Here is an 18,121-nt window from a genome sequence, read left to right as displayed (position 1 = left end):
TAGAACCTACTGTAGGTTCATGCACATAAATAAAACTTTTTTTTTAGTTCTTTATGTATTTTTATAAGGTTTTACAGGATATTTATATCCCACAGAGGCATTTGATCTGTTTGGTGATGAAATAAATCAACGACTAATGTGTTTGAAACATACACTGTGTCGATTTCCCTACCTCCAAGTCCTTCATGTTTTTTTGAAGCTCTAAGCAAAGCAAAGTATCTGGCGCCACTGTTACTTGCTTGATCCAAAGTGGTCTTGTTCGCTTTCGTGTCAGTTCAGTGCTTTGTGGCACTCACGCCTTGGAAAGTAACATTTCGGCATTCAAATGTGCACCACCGACTATGTTTCTGTCGGAATAACATTTTCAGCATATAAAATGATACTCGCAGATAAAACCTGGAGTTTGACTGTGGATAACAGTAGAAAGATTGTTACAGCAAATTGTACACACCTAATCCATTCTTCATATCAACAAGTAACTTTTGCTAACAGCACAAGTACGGTATTGGAATAATTTGTGGATAATTGGCAAATTGACGAATATAAATGAACATTTGGTTGTTACATATACCTATTCAAGTTTCTTACAGTTCTTTTGAAATTTTGTTTTTAGTGATTGTACCTAATTATTATTTTTCAGAAATTTTGAACCATTTTAAGTTCTTTTGAACCTACTTTAGGATATTTAGAGCCTATATTAGGAACTTAAAACCACACTTTTTAGAACCTAAAAATCCTAGATCTACTCATGACAGTCATCATTCCTTTCTGTTTGTTGCAGTGGATGCTGAACCGAGGGATGAGGATGCTGCACACCCTGCCCTGGCATCCACACCCTCTTTCGAAGTTGTTGACGGCACCACAATCTACAATGAAGATCCGTTGAGACCCGAGGACATGGCAGTGTCACCGAGTATTGATAACCAGCGATCCCAACCGGCTGCTGACCACTCCCCAGTTGAACCTAGTGCGAGTGAACCAGCTGCGCAAGAGACAGAAACTGCCAGATTGTCAGACGAAGCTCCTAAGAACAATCTCGAGAATGGCAAACCCTCTGGTTACGATTCCGGTATCTATCACGGCTCCTCTATTAGTGACGATTTGGCATCTATTTCTGATATTCTAGGGCTAGACGAGAATGACCATCCAGATAACAAAGCAGAGGATGCGAGGGACGATGATGAGGAAGATGATGATGAAGAGGAGGAGGATGAAAGTGATGAGGATGAAGAAGATTCTTTTGTTGAGGTTGACAGCGGTTTAGAGGAGATTACACATCCTCCTGAGACATCGTCAGAAGAACCGGAGCTCAAGAAGCCTATGGAGAATCAGGAAGATAGTCGTGAAAGTGTGGGTCTGAGTGATAGTTCCACTGAAGAGATCCGTGAAGATGAAACACCTCCTACAGTCCCAGGACCATCGCATGGTGAAACTAAGAATCATGAAAGTAGTGAAGAGGTAAATAATTCAAGCATGGAACCTGACAACGTTGGTCAGATGCTTCCGGATGCAGCTGGTAATGGTTCAGAGGAGGAACTTGAAGGATCTGCTGAGCTCCACATAACCAGAAAGCTGATGGAGGATGTGCCAGAGGAACAGAAGATGCAGATACCCAAAGGGGAGGCAATCAAGGAAGCAGAGAACGAGGAGAGTGATTCGTCAGGCTTCTTTGGCTTCACCATACCGTGGCCAAGTTCCGGCGGTACCACCGAATCTCCTGCAGTCACAGAGGATGTAACTGAGCAGAGTCTAGGTCCAACAGCAGCGGAGCAAGAAGACAAGTCTAGTCAAGTCTCTTCGGAAACTCTGCATGGCGGAGTAGAAGAGAGGCAAGAATCAAGCACGGAGGAACCTGTCAGCGGAGAGATTTCTCAAGCTCCACCGCCAGAGAAAGTGGTTCAAAATACAGCAACCGAGTCTCAGGATTCAGTGAAATCGACCGGCTCGAATAGTTGGAGTTTGTGGCCAAGTTCTGGGTATTCCGAGCAGAAAGATGACGAGCCTAGCAGTGCAGAAGGATTAGGTGGCCCCTCTGAGAGTACGTCATCAGAGCAGGCTGCACCCACTGGGACTGATCCTGAAGCTTCTACAGAGAGCACGGTGGAAGGAGGTGTTGAACAAGCTAAGGGTGTGGAGATTCAGGAAACTACTGCTGAATCACTTACCGAAAGTGCCAGTGTCGAGCTGCCAGTAACGGAACCACCACAAAGTAGTGTACCAGATGTAGAAGAAAGCTCCACGAGTACTGAACCAGGCTCGGGAACCAATATCGACCAGTCTAATCCCCCTGAAGGCATTTCTTCTCAAGGAACTCAGTCTTCAAGCGAAGACAATGATGGGAAAGGCTCAGAGAATGACGAAACCTCAGGTGAAGCTTTAGAAAATTCTCAACCATTGATTGAGGAGCTTGTTGAAGTATTGCGTGAAACTTCCTCCGAATTGCTTGCTGATGGTTCTCCAGCAACTCCATTGCAGGAAGAACCATTCACCGAATCAGCAGCTCTCGCTGAGACCGTTACGATTCAATATGCTGCTTCAACAGAGAGTGAAGGGAGGGCAGATTCATCTGAAGCAGAAACTTCTGATGCCACAAGTGCAGCTACACTGAACGATGAAGCAGGTGAGTCACTATTGTTTCTTAACAGCAGTACATTTCATAGAGAACTTTAAAATGCAGGTTATATATACATTATAGAAAATAAATAGTATATTTACCCATGTATAATGCGTACCCTGGTTTTTGATGGATAAAAGTGACAAACCATTATATCTCGTATATAATGCGCAATATAATTCAGGTGCAAGAAATCGTAGGTTGTAAAGCGGTTGCTATGCCGATCAAGAGTGAATGACATACCTATTCAACGAGTCACCTAAGTGGACCAAGAGGACAATATCATCTTGTGTAAACAAGCAAAGTGAAAAATCGTGGGAAATAGCCTTTAAACTTTTATACATGGTTTTGCTCATTCCTTTATTTTTTGTAAGAAAAACCCCTTCGAAACAAACTTTTCCATGACTACATGAAGCACATTCAGGACCCTCAAAGCAGCAGTTAGCAACACAAGATTGCTTCCATTAAGGCATTTACACACTCCATATTAGGGATGGCCAAACGGATCCGGATCCGAAAAATCCGGATCCGTTCGGATCCGGATCCAAAAGTTACGGATCTGGATCTGGATCCGGATCTGAAAGTTTCGGATCTGGATCCGGATCCAAAAGTTACGGATCTGGATCCGGATCCAAGAGATCCGGGTCTGAAAGTTTCGGATCTGGATCCGGATCCGAGAGTTCCGGATCCGGGTCTGAAAGTTTCGGATCTGGATCCGGATCCAAAAGTTCCGGATCCGGATCCGAGAGTTTCGTACCTGAATCCCATTATAATATTACCACAACTTAAAAGGTATTATGATCTTCTATTACAAAGAAATTTTTCGTTAGTCCTACAAGAATTTTTTTCAAGTGTTGTTCCTAAAATACTTTGCTACGCATCGGCTAACACACTCGTGCACACACGTCAGAGGTGATTTTGTAAATGCCATTGAAACGAATATGTATTCATTCGAATGTATTGGAAATGAAAACACACATAAATGTGAGACATTCCATTCCAGGATGAAACCTTTAACACATATAACAAGATAGAAATGTTATACAAAAATTGTACAATTGTTCTACAGTTACAGTTCTACAAATTAAAATAAATCATTATAATATATGCAGTGTTAAATAATTACAAGGGAGGTTATCTAAGTATCCCCCTCCGATTTCCATGAAACTTAGCAGGTGTATAGTGGGGCCCAAAGGCAGAATTACGTGTTTTTTTGTTTCAGCTAAAAAACTGTTTTAAGGGGCAAAACCCCCTCAAATGTCAAGATGAAGACAAATTGAAGTGAGGATCTGACCCCTGTGTCCCTCTCCGATTTCCATGATACTTGGCAGGTGTATAGTGGGGCCCAATGGAAGAAATACGTGTTTTTTTTTGTTTCAGCTAAAAAAACAGTTTTAAGGGGGAAAACCCCCTCAAATGTCAAGATGAGGACAAATTGAAGTAAGGATCTGACCCCTGTGTCCCCCTCCAATTTCCATGATACTTGGCAGGTGTGTGTATAAACGGGCCCAAATGAAGAAATACGTGCTTTTTGTTTCAGCTAAAAAACTGCTTTAGGGGGCAAAACCCCCTTAAATGTCAAGATGAGGACAAATTGAAGTAAGGATCTGACCCCTGTGTCCCCCTCCGATTTTCATGAAACTTGGCAGGTGTATAGAGGGGCCCAATGAAGAAATACGTGTTTTTTTTTTGTTTCGGCTAAAAAAACTGTTTTAGGGGGCAAAACCCGCCTCAAATGTCACGATGAGGACAAATTGACGTGAGGATGATCTGACCCCTGTGTCCCCCTCCGATTCTCATGAAATTTGACAGGTGTATAGAGAGTCCGTATGCCCCTTGTTTCTTCCTATGCCATATTTACGTGGTTTCGGGGTCAGATCCCCACTTCAATTTCTCCTCATCTTGACATTTGGGGGGGGGGGATGAAAACACACATAAATGTGAGAAATTCCATTCCAGGATGAAACCTTTAACACATATAACAAGATAGAAATGTTGTACAAAAATTATACAATTGTTCTACAGTTACAGTTCTACAAATCAAAATAAAGATCTGGATTTCGGATCCGCTAGGATCCGGATCTGACCATCCCTACTATACACCTGCCACGTTTCATGGAAATCGGAGGGAACACAGGGGTCAGATCCCCACTTCAATTTGTCCTCATCTTGACATTTGAGAGGTGGTTGCCCCCTAGAACAATTTTTTTGCCGAAACAAAAAAACACGTATTTCTTCATTTGGGCCCTGCAAGTTTCATGGAAATCGGAGGGGGAGACTTAGACCTCCCTTGTAAATGTATTAATTAATTACAAATTGCGCACGCGCGCACACACTATATATGTATGTGAGTATGTATATTATATATATCGGGTGGGCTGAAAAGTTCGTAGGCTGACTCATAGATGGCGTTACTAGAATTAAATCCATGTGATTTTTACTTAGTACTAACCTTCAAAATATACGTGTATAAATTTCACAGCTGCCGGATAATTAGTTCGTGAGATATAGCATTGTGAGTGAAGCAGCTTTTGTTATTGTGAAAAAATGGATAAAAAAGAATTTCGTGTGTTAATAAAGCATTGCTTTTTGGCGAAAAAAAATACTGTTGAAGCCAAGGCTTGCCTTGATAAACATTATTCGGACTCTGCACCAGGAAAATCAACCGTTGAGAAGTGGTTTGCTAAATTTAAACGAGGCGAAATGAGCATCGAAGACGATGCACACAGTGGACGCCCCAAAGAGGCTGTTACCGACGAAAACATCAAAAAAGTCCACAAAATAATTTTAAATGATCGTAAAGTGAAGTTGATCGAGATAGCTGAGACTTTAAAAATATCAAAGGAACGTGTTGACATATTGTGCATGAATATTTGAACATGCGAAAGCTGTGTGCAAAATGGGTGCTGCGCGTGCTCACAATCGATCAAAAGCAACAACGTTTTGATGATTCGGAGCAATGTTTAGCGATATTCAACCGTAATAAACACGAATTTTTCCGTCGATATATTACAATGGATGAAACATGGCTCCATAACTACACTCCAGAGTCCAATCGACAGTCAGCCGAGTGGACTGCACGTGATGAACCGAATCCAAAGCGTGGAAAGACGCAACAGTCGGCTGGCAAGGTTATGGCATCAGTATTCTGGGATGCGCATGGTATTATATTCATCGATTACCTCAAAAAGGGCCAGACCATCAACAGCGATTATTACATAGCGTTGTTGGAGCGTTTAAAGGATAAAATCAAGAAAAAACGGCCCCATTTGAAGAAGAAAAAAGTGCTGTTTCATCAAGACAATGCACCGTGTCACAAATCAATGAAAACGATGGCAAAATTATATGAATTAGACTACGAATTGCTTCCCCATCCACCATATTCTCCAGATCTGCAGTGACTTTTTCATGTTTGCAGACCTTAAAAGAATGCTCGCCGGAAAAAAATTTAGCACTGATGAAGAGGTAATCGCCGAAACTGAGGCCTATTTTGAGGCTAAAGAGAAATCGTACTATAAAAATGGCATCGAAAAATTGTATGACCGCTATAATCGTTGTATCGCCCTCGAAGGCAACTATATTGAATAATAAAATCGAATTTTGTCAAAAAATTATTTTTTACTATGTTAGCCTACGAACTTTTCAGCCCAACTGTTATATGTATATTAGCAGGTAACAATATGTTATAAGCACATTGTTACTTTCCAAAGAAGCGCATGTGGGATGGCAAAACGGATCCGGATCCGAAAATTCCGGATCTGGATCCAAAAGCACCGGATCCGGATCCGAAAGTTCTGGATCCGGATCCGTAAGTACTGGATCCGGATCCGAAAATTCTGGATCCGGATCCGAAAGTACCGGATCCGGATCTGGCCATCCCTACTCCATATATGTCATATTATTTGGCCAGTAATACATTTTAATTATTATTTTCTTTTTCCTTGTCTTTTATTTCATACAAAGTACCATAAAATCGGAACATTCCTTCATTTTGTGATGGACTTATTTCAACTGCATTACACATTACTGTTGCCAAATTCAGAAACTGCAGAGTTTAAGCTTTACAACTATATATAACATGATAGGGTTCCGTAAACAAGAAAAATCAATGCAAGTCTCACAAGATCATGGAATGACCTTGTACGGTTTCATGTTGGCTGTCTGAATTATTCCGTGCATAATACGCACCACAGTTTTTGGGGGCAATAATTTTGGAAAAAAGTGGGCATTATACATGAGTAAATACTGTAAATATATAAAAAAGAAAATCACTGTGTATCACACTGAGATAGTCCAATTATCACATTAAAATTATTTAAAAGTTAGATGTGTGAGAAATGCCGATCCAGCCAGAGGCGAAGGATAATGATGTACGAGAACAATTACCTCAAAAAATGAAAAAGCAAATGTTTTTGAAGTTTTGGTATTGAATTACAAGAAGGAACTCCAAAACTTTAAGCATTCCTCTTCTCAATTGATTTAATCATATATTTATGGATACAGTGCAACCCCAATTTACATTGCTGGGGTTTTCATTTTCAAGTATTTTAAGTTTTTCCAGCCTAGACTCCTGAAAAGTTGAGGGTCCACGTATTCATTTTCTTAAGATGTAAAACTAGACAGTGTCACCTGATTCCATACAGTAAAATGACGATAAAGACTTAGGAAGTTTTCTTTTACATAGAATGTGTGCTTTTTTTTCTCACACATGTAAATTTTGTCCAGATTTTTCCCATACTTATTAAACTGCAGTATAGGTAGAGGTTTCCTAAAACTGAGTTCATGCTTTAATGCGATAGGCTCATTCACTTAGCCATTAACGCAGCGATTCCCAAAGTGTGCACCATGGTGCCTTGGGTGGCTTACAAGGGCACCGCGAAAAGTTCCAATATTTTCACTGAAATGATGTGATTTGTCTAAATACAGTCTGTAACAAAATAACTGCACCATCGCTAAAAATGAGGGGAATATTGAAATATGTTTAAATTGCCATTGTAATAATGTGCAAAACGTAGGCAACTTGCACCTGGGATTGTTCCTCGATTCTTTTTTGTTATTTTTCACTGCTGTCTTTCATTCCACTCTCTGCCAACAGGTGTCTCTGACCTGTGTGTGCAAATGGCTGACGTGCAGCCATGTTTACTGGTGGAAATCATGTAAATAGTGGGTGGAAAATCTGTGTAACGGATTTCACTCTCTCGCTAGATTACTAAAGTGTGTTACAGGTAGTCTGAGAGGTAGTGTGCACTATTCTCAATTACTAAAATGCAGTAACTGTGACCAGTGTAAAAGCATGGGGAAAATCCTAAGTGACACTTCACCACGCAAAGAAGGCAAGATTATGGCCCTGAAATCAGCTGGTTTTTCATATATAGACATATAATACAAGGCCCGGGATTAATCTAAACTAAAATATGAGCGGATATGTCTACATATCACCTAAAACACGGGTTGCGTTCCATTGTGTTAAGTGGTACGGTTATTTTGTTACAGACTGTATGTCCATATTTAGTACTTCTTACATATAAAATGTTTCTGAATTTGAAATATGTGTTTATTTTTTAACTTAAGGCAAGCAACCTAACCACGCTAACTGAGCATTATAAGTGTTACGTAGGCCTACATTCTGACTTAGGTGGTAAACTTAAGAAACCCCTGTGTTAATAAAATGAAATAAGTGGTTAATGCAGGGGTTCCCAAACTTTTTTGTTTCACGTCACCCTTAGGCCCAAGGCCTAAGTAACACTTGCAACGCTCAGTTAGTGTGCTTGCCTTAAATTAAAAAATAAACCTATATTTCAAATTCAGGAACATTTTACATGTAAAAAGTACTAAATAAGCACATACTTGGAACAATCATATCATTTGAGTGTAAATATTGGAACATTTCGCGGTGGCCCTGTAAGTCAGCCACGGCACCTCAAGGTGCTGCAGTACAGTGGGAACCACTGAACCAGTAGATACTAGGCCTGGCTTTGTGTGTATTAAGCACTGGGGTTACCATAATTTTGTATGTAATTCCAGTTGTGCCTTTTAGACCAAGTCATGTCAGATGGTTAATTTATTTTTCATATTTTTTTACCTTTTTCAAGTGTGTATTTTTCATTTTTCAAAACATTTTTTTTTCACAATGGAGGTCTGGGCTGTAGCCTTCTTCCCCCCTTTAAATCTGTAGCCTGTAGGCATTTTGCTTTTCCAATAAATGCTAAAAAGAAACTTAAGAGAAATATGTACTTCAATTTTTTTAAATTTTACACATGTTGCTTTTGTATATTCTCTCTACATGTTTCTTATTTTATTTTCGTGTGCAATTATTTTCCATGTTTACATATAAATGAACACCTGTACATGCTGCTTGTTATTTACAGCTTTGTATTGTGATTCTAAATCGGAATTTGGCATCGATTCAGCATGTGAGAGAGTCGTTGGCAGCTCTTCAGATCTTGGCTCAGAATCCACACAGGACCACGCAAGCCATTCAGTGTTTGAGTCACAGAGAACAGAGGACGTAGGCATAATGGATGAGCAGGTGAGTTGTTACGAAACGTTAACCGACTGCAACTTCTTCAGCTATGACAGGTGTTTTGTGTCCATCAACAGAGCTGAGAGTTATATGTATTGGGTTTTGTTGTGAGCCGAGTGAATGTGATTGATGTTTACTGGGAGCTTATATGGCAAATGTTTGTCTAAAGTAGAAAAATTGAATGTGATAGACACATTGTCATCATTTTTTTTAAAAAAAATTAAATACTTAATTTTTATACAAGGCATAAGTTACACCACATGCCATCATTTCACTAAATAATAAAAATCAGTTTTGGCATGTACTTACTATGTTCTCTAGCTTTCAGCACATCATTTGGCATCCTCAGGAGATAGGACAAGTCAAGAGATAGTCAAGATTTAAGACATGGGAAGGTAAGTTAAGGTTAAAAAGACGATAGAAAGATAAAATGCAGTGCAGTGCCCTGTCACTTCTTCCTATTCCATGTCTGCCTGGCAACTGACTTTTTAACCTTAACTTACCTTCCCATTCATAATTGGGAAAAGAGAGACACGGTAGTATATAATTGTGGAGAAACTAGTTCTCACTTTATCCGTGAAATTGTTTTTTCTTCTTCGTTCTATTAATTTCAGTGGCCACTGCCACCATCCTCTTTGGAACTTGCTGTAGTGTTGCATCGCATGCCAAGCAACAGTACAGCAAGTTCCAACGAGGATGGTGGCCACTGAAATTAATAGAACGAAGAAGGAGAAACAGTTTCGTGGATACAGTGAGTAGTTTCTCCATATTTAACTTCCCATGTTTTAAATCTCGACTATTCTCGTCCTCTCCCCTGAGGAAGCCACATGATGTGGGGAAAGGTAGCGAACATAGTAAGTACATACCAAAACTGGTTTTTATTACTTAGTAACTTTATTTTTATTAACATAGTAAAAAATATATACTGCATGGTCCAAAAGTCCCGGGATGGTCACATATCGTGAGAAATACACATCAAATCGGAAAATGAAAAAATGTGTGTTTAATAAGTGAAAGAAAGCTATTCAATGATGGCAACTGTGAAATTTTAAATGTAAACTCCCATTTTGTATTGTAGAATCGGCAAGATGAACGGAGATATGGCGATTTTAAATTTTCGGGAAGAAAAAAATTTTTTTTTTTTTTTGTGAAAATTTAATGTCGCCATATCTCCGTTCCTAATTGAGCTAGGAGGATGGTTGATAGTTCGTTTGACTCGGAATAAAGTCTTCTTTCCGATTCAACAATACAAAATGGGGGTTTCCATTTAAAATGTCACAGTTGCCCCCCACCCCACCCCCAGGGGGCAAGGGTGGGGAATCAAGTGTGATATCATTGAATAGTTTTCTTTCACTTATTAAACACGTATTTTTTCGTTTTCCGATTCGATGTGTATTTCTCACGATATGTGACCATTCTGGGAGTTTTGGACCACCCGGTATGAAAATCTAGGGTGGCTACTCACCGGGAATTCCTTGAATTCTGGGAATTATGCATGAATTCTATGTGAATTTTTTTCCGTAGACATGAAAAATTGCAATTTTTATATATCCAAATGAATTCATACATTTACGAATGCTCCGAAGAAAGTTTTTCACAGTTTAGCTTTTTTTGGATACATTGAAGTCACGCAGACCCTTTATATTGTTAATGTTTCCGTGCGTGGGGGGTGGGGGTGGTGAGAGGCGGTAATACGTAAGGTTGAATTAAGAGAAAACATCTGCTTGTATCCTTGAGTTTTTGTAAAGTTCTCCTTGTAAACCGGGAATTATACTTGAATTTTATCATGGTCCTAGAGTGGCCACCCTGAAATTGCACCTTGGTACTTGAATCACAGCTATTCACTTAGCGAGAACAATATGTTTGGGGAAAATATGTCATTGTTACATTTTCATGCTTTTACTGGCAAATTGTGTTGTCGAACACACGTTTTTTTCGTCACCAATGAGATCACTTCACTAATTTCATGGAATTTCTTCCAAGGAAACTTCCACCTGAGGAAATCATGGTGAGTTCTGTTTAAATAATAATTTTTGCAGGGTACAGTACAATCTGGCATAGGTTCTATTGCAAATATGACAGATTTGATTTAAATTTTACATGTATGTATATATATTGTTGTAATCTCGTCTTACCTGGGATATGAGGTCACAGGGATGCTTCAATAACACATTTAGGTAGAGCTTAAATATACTTGTGAGTTGAACCTTCTCCGACTAAGAGGAATGAGATAATGGAAGGTTGAATTTAAAGGTTATTTACGCTTGTTCATACCTGGTAGGCGAATGATGTTCTTGTCCAGATGCTTCTTGCAGACCGAATTGTGACTGATGTCAAGGTTCGATACTGTGACCCTTGACTCACTGTTCCGAGCAATCCCGCGCGACTGGCTGCATTCTTATGCAGCCGTAACTTCGTGTACCGTCATCGTAGTTCAGTAAGTTGTAATGTGTGGTAGAGTAATCCAAGAGTAATGAGAGACTAATGAGAGTTCAATGAGAGCGAGCTCTGGGGCGAGCTTCCTTTTATAATCTTTGGCTTCGAAAGGTTATTACACCTTTCGAACATGCTGGATCATGTTAGATCCACACGTTTGCCTTTCAGTCATTGCTTCACGGAAGTTACGAAGTTTGCGCATTCTTGAGATTGTTCGTTGGTCGGACAATTCCAGTGAATAAACAAGCGTAAAATATTCTCTTGACGAGGTTTTCTCGTATTTGTAATCACCATATCTCTACAATATATACATACAGGGTGTGCCAAAAGTCCCATTACATCCCCTTTGAATTGTAGACAAACCTGCAAAATGTTATTTTAACAGCATTCGTATGAGGAGACGATAGTATACCATTAAATCAGACCAATGACCTCCATTTACACCAGAGGATCTGTGTGCACACTGCCATTTTCATGGCACAGTATTATTCGCCTCCAGGTGCCATGTGAAATCCTCCATAACATGGTGAGGGGAGCAAACGCACTGCGAACAACTTCTTGAAGTTCTCCAGTTGTCTGATAACGATTATGGGCAACTTTCTGTTTGATGTGTCCCCATAGCGCATTATCACAAGATGTCAGATTTGGACTTTGTGGTGGCCATTTTAGAGGTTGTGGTAAATTTGGCGATCCTCGTCCAATCCATTTGTCTCTGAACACATCATTGAGGTATTCTCTTAAAATGGCCACCTGAAATCCAGATCTGACATCTTAAGTTACGGAGAATTTCACATCGCACCTGGAGGCGAATAATACTGTGCCATGAAAATGGCGGTGTGCACACAGATCCATTGGAGTAAATGGTGGACATTGGTCTGATTTAATGGTATACCATCCTCTCACCATACCCATGCTGCTAAAATAACATTTTGCAAGTTTGTCTACAATTCAAAGGGGGGGGGGGGGGTAATGGGACTTTTGGTACACCCTGTATATATTTTTAATCATGTTGATTCAGACTTGAAGGTCAAGATTAATTAATGACCAACTTTCAATCTTGCCACCGAAATTTACTGGTTTGAGTTTTGACTTGGGTGTTCTTTGTGAGCATTCTTCATGAATCACAATTCATTCTCATCAGCATGTGTAGCCAAAATTGGCAGAAAAGGCTGAAATAGTAAACAATACAAATTTCATTCATGTTGATCTAATATAGATACATGCTGGTTCTCCCCTGCTGAGGATCGTACCCAGGTCTCTTGCATGGTAGTCAGATGAAGTGACTCCGGCACCAACCCAGCATCATATAAATTGGGTTACTGGGTGGTAAAGGTGGCAAGGGGTGTGATGCTGATCACATCACCCCCACCTTTGGCCGTGATCAAGAAAAGTGTGGGGCCCTACCTCCACACCCCTATACGCCTTCATGGCTTGGTTCAAAGCACAGGGGAGCACTTTACTTTACTTGCTCTTTCAAATAAATTTGCTGCTTAATGCCACTGTAGCATACACTTTGTGGTTTATAATTTAGCATGTCCTGTTTTTTTATGTCAGTGTCTTAATACACTGAATCTTAGTTATTGGGAAAATTAATCAGTATCAGCTGATATCAGCATAACACTACATTGGTTTCTCAATAAAACTGCTGAAAATTTTACTGAAGTTAAAGGCGACAAGATACAATTACCCACCAATTGTGCATTTATTTCAGTATCGCCCGAATGGGCACTGCTACTAAAAAAAACCCTGGGTGTATCCAAGAGTATGAATTTCTCTCCATGTTGCAAGTGCAAACATTTTGTTATGTTGATTATTAAGCTGGACACGATGTTTGAAAAATATGATGAATAATAATTTTCGGAATCCCATGTATTCCTTATGGGGAATCAAGTTACGGCTAATCAAATGGAAGTTTCGACTTTTCCGCTGGTGAAATTCATCTTCAAACTGCCCTCTTCCCGTTGACATCTCTTTCTATTCCATCGGTAGTTTTATATTCACAAGAGAATGAATCAAATCATACTCCCATATGATCAATGCTTTTTCCCTTGCCTCCTGGCAGTGTTGCCAAACCTGATGGGCATAAAAGAACTAGATTTCACCTTAAATGGAGTTAAAACTGACTCTCATGGAGCTAGATTTACGATGGCTGGATAAAGTGCCTTCTAGGGTAATGTTAGTTGTCAAAGGGGTGGGGCACTGCTATTATCGTTAACTCTAAATTGATGACAGTTTATTCTTAGTTTTCAACACCTAGATCCGGCAGCATCGCCCATCTCAATAATCCACCGATGTGGTATTAAATCGAAAGTAAAGAATTCCCTGACAACAATATTATGTCAATTTCACGTCTAGCATTGCACTATAAAGAAGTAGCTGGAGAGATAAGAGGGAGTGGGGCGACGCAGCCAATATAACAATATCACATCACATGCAAAATGTATAATTATGACGAAAGGTGGTCCATGTGGGTCGGAACCAGAGATGGAGTCATAGTGGGGCACGAGGGGTAGGCATCACAGTTCACAGCTGAACGAGTGTACGAAAGATTGATTGATTTAGTTTATTTTACTTCGCGTTTTGTGCCTCTTGGCTAATTTGTGAAGATGGGGATGAGTGATGAAATTGATGAATTGACATTCGCAAACAACCAAGCCTGAGCAAGATTCGAACCCGGGACCCTTGGCGTCGCAGCACGATGTGCTAACCACTCGGCCACAGGGTCCGGCTAGAGTGCACGAAAGAGCCAGATCTGGCTGCAAGAGATCTAAGTTGGCACACTGCCATGGACGGAAGGGCTTGGGAAGACTCCCGTGGAAATTGTATTGCATGCCCTTAAGACTAGATTTTTTCCCATTAATATTAATCATTATTTTGAACAACTTTTAATTACTATGATTTTCAAGCATCGTTCTTTGTAAGTGTGTCGACGCAGCCCTACTTGTTAATGTTTGTGTAGCTGTGCAAAGTTATTTGTGCTTTTTATGTACTTTATTTAAGCATTCAATTTTTATTGCTTGTTTTACTTGCTCTAATATAGTATTAATTGTGTCCTTTTTTCCCACAGGCAGTGAAAATTGAGGAAGAAATGGATACACTAATGTCTTTGGGAACAGTGGCATATCTCATAATAACAGCCATAACAGTTCTTATTTTTTCATTAGGACATTACTATATTGATGTAAGTACTTATCTAAATACATTCCATTACTTGAGGGAACTGTTTTTTACAACTCTATTAACTTTGATGTAATTTTCTACTAAATATTTATTTTGCAATTGCTGCATGCATTATAATCTCGAACCTGGTAAGAACACACAGCTCAAAGATTGAATACAAATAAAAGCAATATTTTATTGATGCATTGGAACTGCAATATAATGTTTACAGATCTTACATTTCATTCATTGTACAGTGTGGTCATGAAGTGAGTGTACTCCCTTCCCCACCTTTCTTTTCGTTACAGTTGAATGCTTCATTTGGACACACACCTTATGGTTTAAGAGTCCTGAACATCGGAATGGAGACAGTAATTTTCGTAGCACAGCCGAATTCTGCACCATGTTCTGGCAGATGTTTTGCAGAGGGTAATGCAGGATCACATGCATGAAGGCATCTTTCACAGCAGTCCATAACCCTTGGCTTTGTGCGATAATGGTTATTTCTGACTGTCATTGATGATGATCCTCCAATGTTGAGGTTGATACTTCTTGGAGGCCAGGCTAAGGGACCTGGATAATCTTAGAGCCTCTTCCAATCTACTGCCAGGATAGATTATTCAGGTAATGGCACAATGCAAACTGTACCAGAACATTGTGCTAAATTCGGCTGTGCTATGAAATGACTGTCTCCACACCGATGTTCTGGATTCTTATATCATCAGGCATGTGTCCATATTGTCTAAATCTAAAGTAGCTGAGGGGGGGGGGGGGGGGGATCTAACCTCAGGCTATGTGAGAGCATGGTGTTATAAGTATAGCTGAAAGAGGTGCATTTGTAAGGGGGGGTACAGCTCTGGAGAGCAACGTCAACACTCAAACAAGCAAAGGGGGCTTGCCCCTGTAAAATAAGAACAACACTAAACCATTTGATTTAAATACTTCGATTGACTGGACAGGCAGCATGAGGAGATGACATAGGAATGTTTGTGCCTGTAGCGCTGTTGAAATTTTCGTCTCCGCTGGTCCTCGCTTCGACGTGATCCTAACCTGGAATTAAACTTACGGTATTCCGATATTCTAAACTATAACTTTCCAATTCTTAATTCTCTCCTTTTCCCTCTCTTTTTCCCTTTTCCTTTTATAACTACAAATATGGAGCTTACTCGCAATAACTGTATCTGATGTGAAACTGAAGGCAACTCAGGTTCTGTCCGAAAGGTACAAAGTACATACTTGAAGTATGGTATTGATGGAAGTGACGTCACTTAGTACAGTTCGAAAACGTCAAGTTCATGAGGTATTGAGACCACAGGGCAGAGCACACGAAGTTGGAAGCTTGGTCACGTGACAAATGCTATGTGATTTCTGTGGTGAAAAACAAGTGTTTAAAATGTGGAAAAGTAACGTTATGACAATAAAAATAATACATTGTCATAACTACATTTGAAAATGGTTAGGCTAAGTCCAAAGTTCCACATTTGTGCAATATCTATAATAATTTAGTCATATGATTGCTCAAAATTTTATTCATATAATGCAATTAAGTGTCTGAAATTACTATTTAAACTAATTTCATTAAATATGATGTTTAAAAAAGCCAATTTGTATATCATGACAAAATTATCAAATTGTGCAATATTCTGAATTCATATTCATAACAGTTATTTTTGACTGACAATATGAAAAAACAAATATCATCAATCATATGTGTTCTTTCAGGCAAGCAAGATAAGTTACATTCAAATTTATAATTAAATTTATTGAAATTATGTACATTTGCATTGACATCAAGGTTTATATACAAAGGTCAACTCTTTAAAATTGTTCAATGTTTAATATGATGTCATACTTGGTATTTTGTACCAACATTCAAAAAATAGTAATTGTAATCATTAGATAAGTATATTGTGATATACATAGTAAAATAGCTGTAACAGAGCAAATATGTACATTTACAACACAAACATTCAAGCTGTTAAGCACTTATGGACAAACTAAAAAATCTGGCTTGAACTAGTTGCTCTAATACTAGTTGTCTGTGACTTTTAAATAGATCTCAAGATGGATGGTGTATAAGTAAAAATGTGACTATTGATGAAGGTTTGATATCATTAAAAATCTGGATATTTTGAGAGATTATACTTGATAAGTTAATCTTTAATAGTTTGTTTAAACTATATAGAGACATTTTGTTGATAACAGAAGCTTGAAAATGCTTTTATAATGGAATAATCTGTATAACGAAAAAGGAAAGATTTGGAACTGGTGTAAAGTGCCTAGTTTAATAATTGGGAGCTGGAAATTATTATCTGCTGGCATCAGCATTAACTAGCTAGTAAATGAATATTGCATTATCTAAAATGAGAATCTTATGAGAAATAAGACTAAGTGAGTGTAATATTTTCTGCACTTTGGATGTGAACAAGCCAAATGTGAAGTTTTGAAAATTGAAGGAAGCCATCTTGTGGACCTGATTGAGGAATCTGACATGTTGAGTGTGCTCAGATGTACAGGGAGGTTATTTCAGTCGTTCACCGCCAGCGTGGCGGCCGTTCAGCGGACTCTTCATGCAACAGGTCCCGGCAAATTGCATTACAGGAAGTCCGTAACAGAAACCGCTTGTTTTGTAATGTTTCCACTTTTCACAATTACAGTTACAATTACAATTGAAATAAGCACGTACCTTGTCGCAAGGATGCTGGAAAAGGTGTCCTCGCAATTACAAATATTTCTGGCACATTATTTCTGACATCTAATCTTAGATTAGTCATCGCTACTTTATCCTCAGTTGTCGCGACAGCGCCGGCAGCTTATCGGAGGTTGGGTGAGTTGTCAGCCGCGAGAGGGCGCTTCATACTGCACGTGTCGGCAGTGATGCCAACCGTAGGGACATGTCCCTACGCATAGGGACTTTTCACTAAATTTCGCCCGCGTAGGAACGTAGGGACAGATTTTGCCAAATGAGGGAAAACGTAGGTACTTTTTTCAATCTTGGTAAATTACATTTTATGAATTTGTTTATCTGGATACTTTAGCGAGAAGGAGAAAAAAGAACTAACTAACAGATCTCCATCATAATTTTGGAACATGTTATCGGTTACCAAAAACTTTCAAGGCAAGTTCCTTTTTGAAAACATTTCCACTCTCGCGAAAATAGTGCTAACATTGCCGCATTCTAACGCGGAAACGGAAAGAATATTTTCAATGTTAAGTGATACAAAAACAAAAAAGGGAAATAAAATGGGACCAAAATTGTTAAAGAATGCAGGAAATACAGCATCACCAACCAACATCTATCTCTTCACAGCAGCAGCATGTATGACTTCAAATAACATAATCAACAGTAAACGACTCAACATTATTCATTAGGGGTGTGCTGGATTCTT

At 39.2% G+C, this 18,121-nt stretch overlaps 1 protein-coding gene across 1 annotated transcript in view; it reads left to right on the top strand.

Annotated features, from left to right (window-relative positions):
* Tango1 (transport and golgi organization 1) overlaps positions 1-18,121 on the top strand; it is a 75,700-nt gene that overhangs the window by 9,337 nt on the left and 48,242 nt on the right. Inside the window, exons 4-6 of the mRNA XM_083137590.1 lie at positions 782-2,620; positions 8,983-9,143; positions 14,641-14,754. Of these exons, the coding sequence (XP_082993716.1) occupies positions 782-2,620; positions 8,983-9,143; positions 14,641-14,754 (2,114 nt within the window). The remainder of the gene's footprint in view (positions 1-781; positions 2,621-8,982; positions 9,144-14,640; positions 14,755-18,121) is intronic.

This window comes from Lepisma saccharinum, chromosome 16, assembly GCF_977018435.1.
Source record: "Lepisma saccharinum chromosome 16, izLepSacc3.1, whole genome shotgun sequence".
NCBI lineage: Eukaryota > Metazoa > Arthropoda > Insecta > Zygentoma > Lepismatidae > Lepisma > Lepisma saccharinum.
Note: the sequence above shows the minus strand (reverse complement) of the source record. Positions and strands in the feature narration are given on the sequence as shown.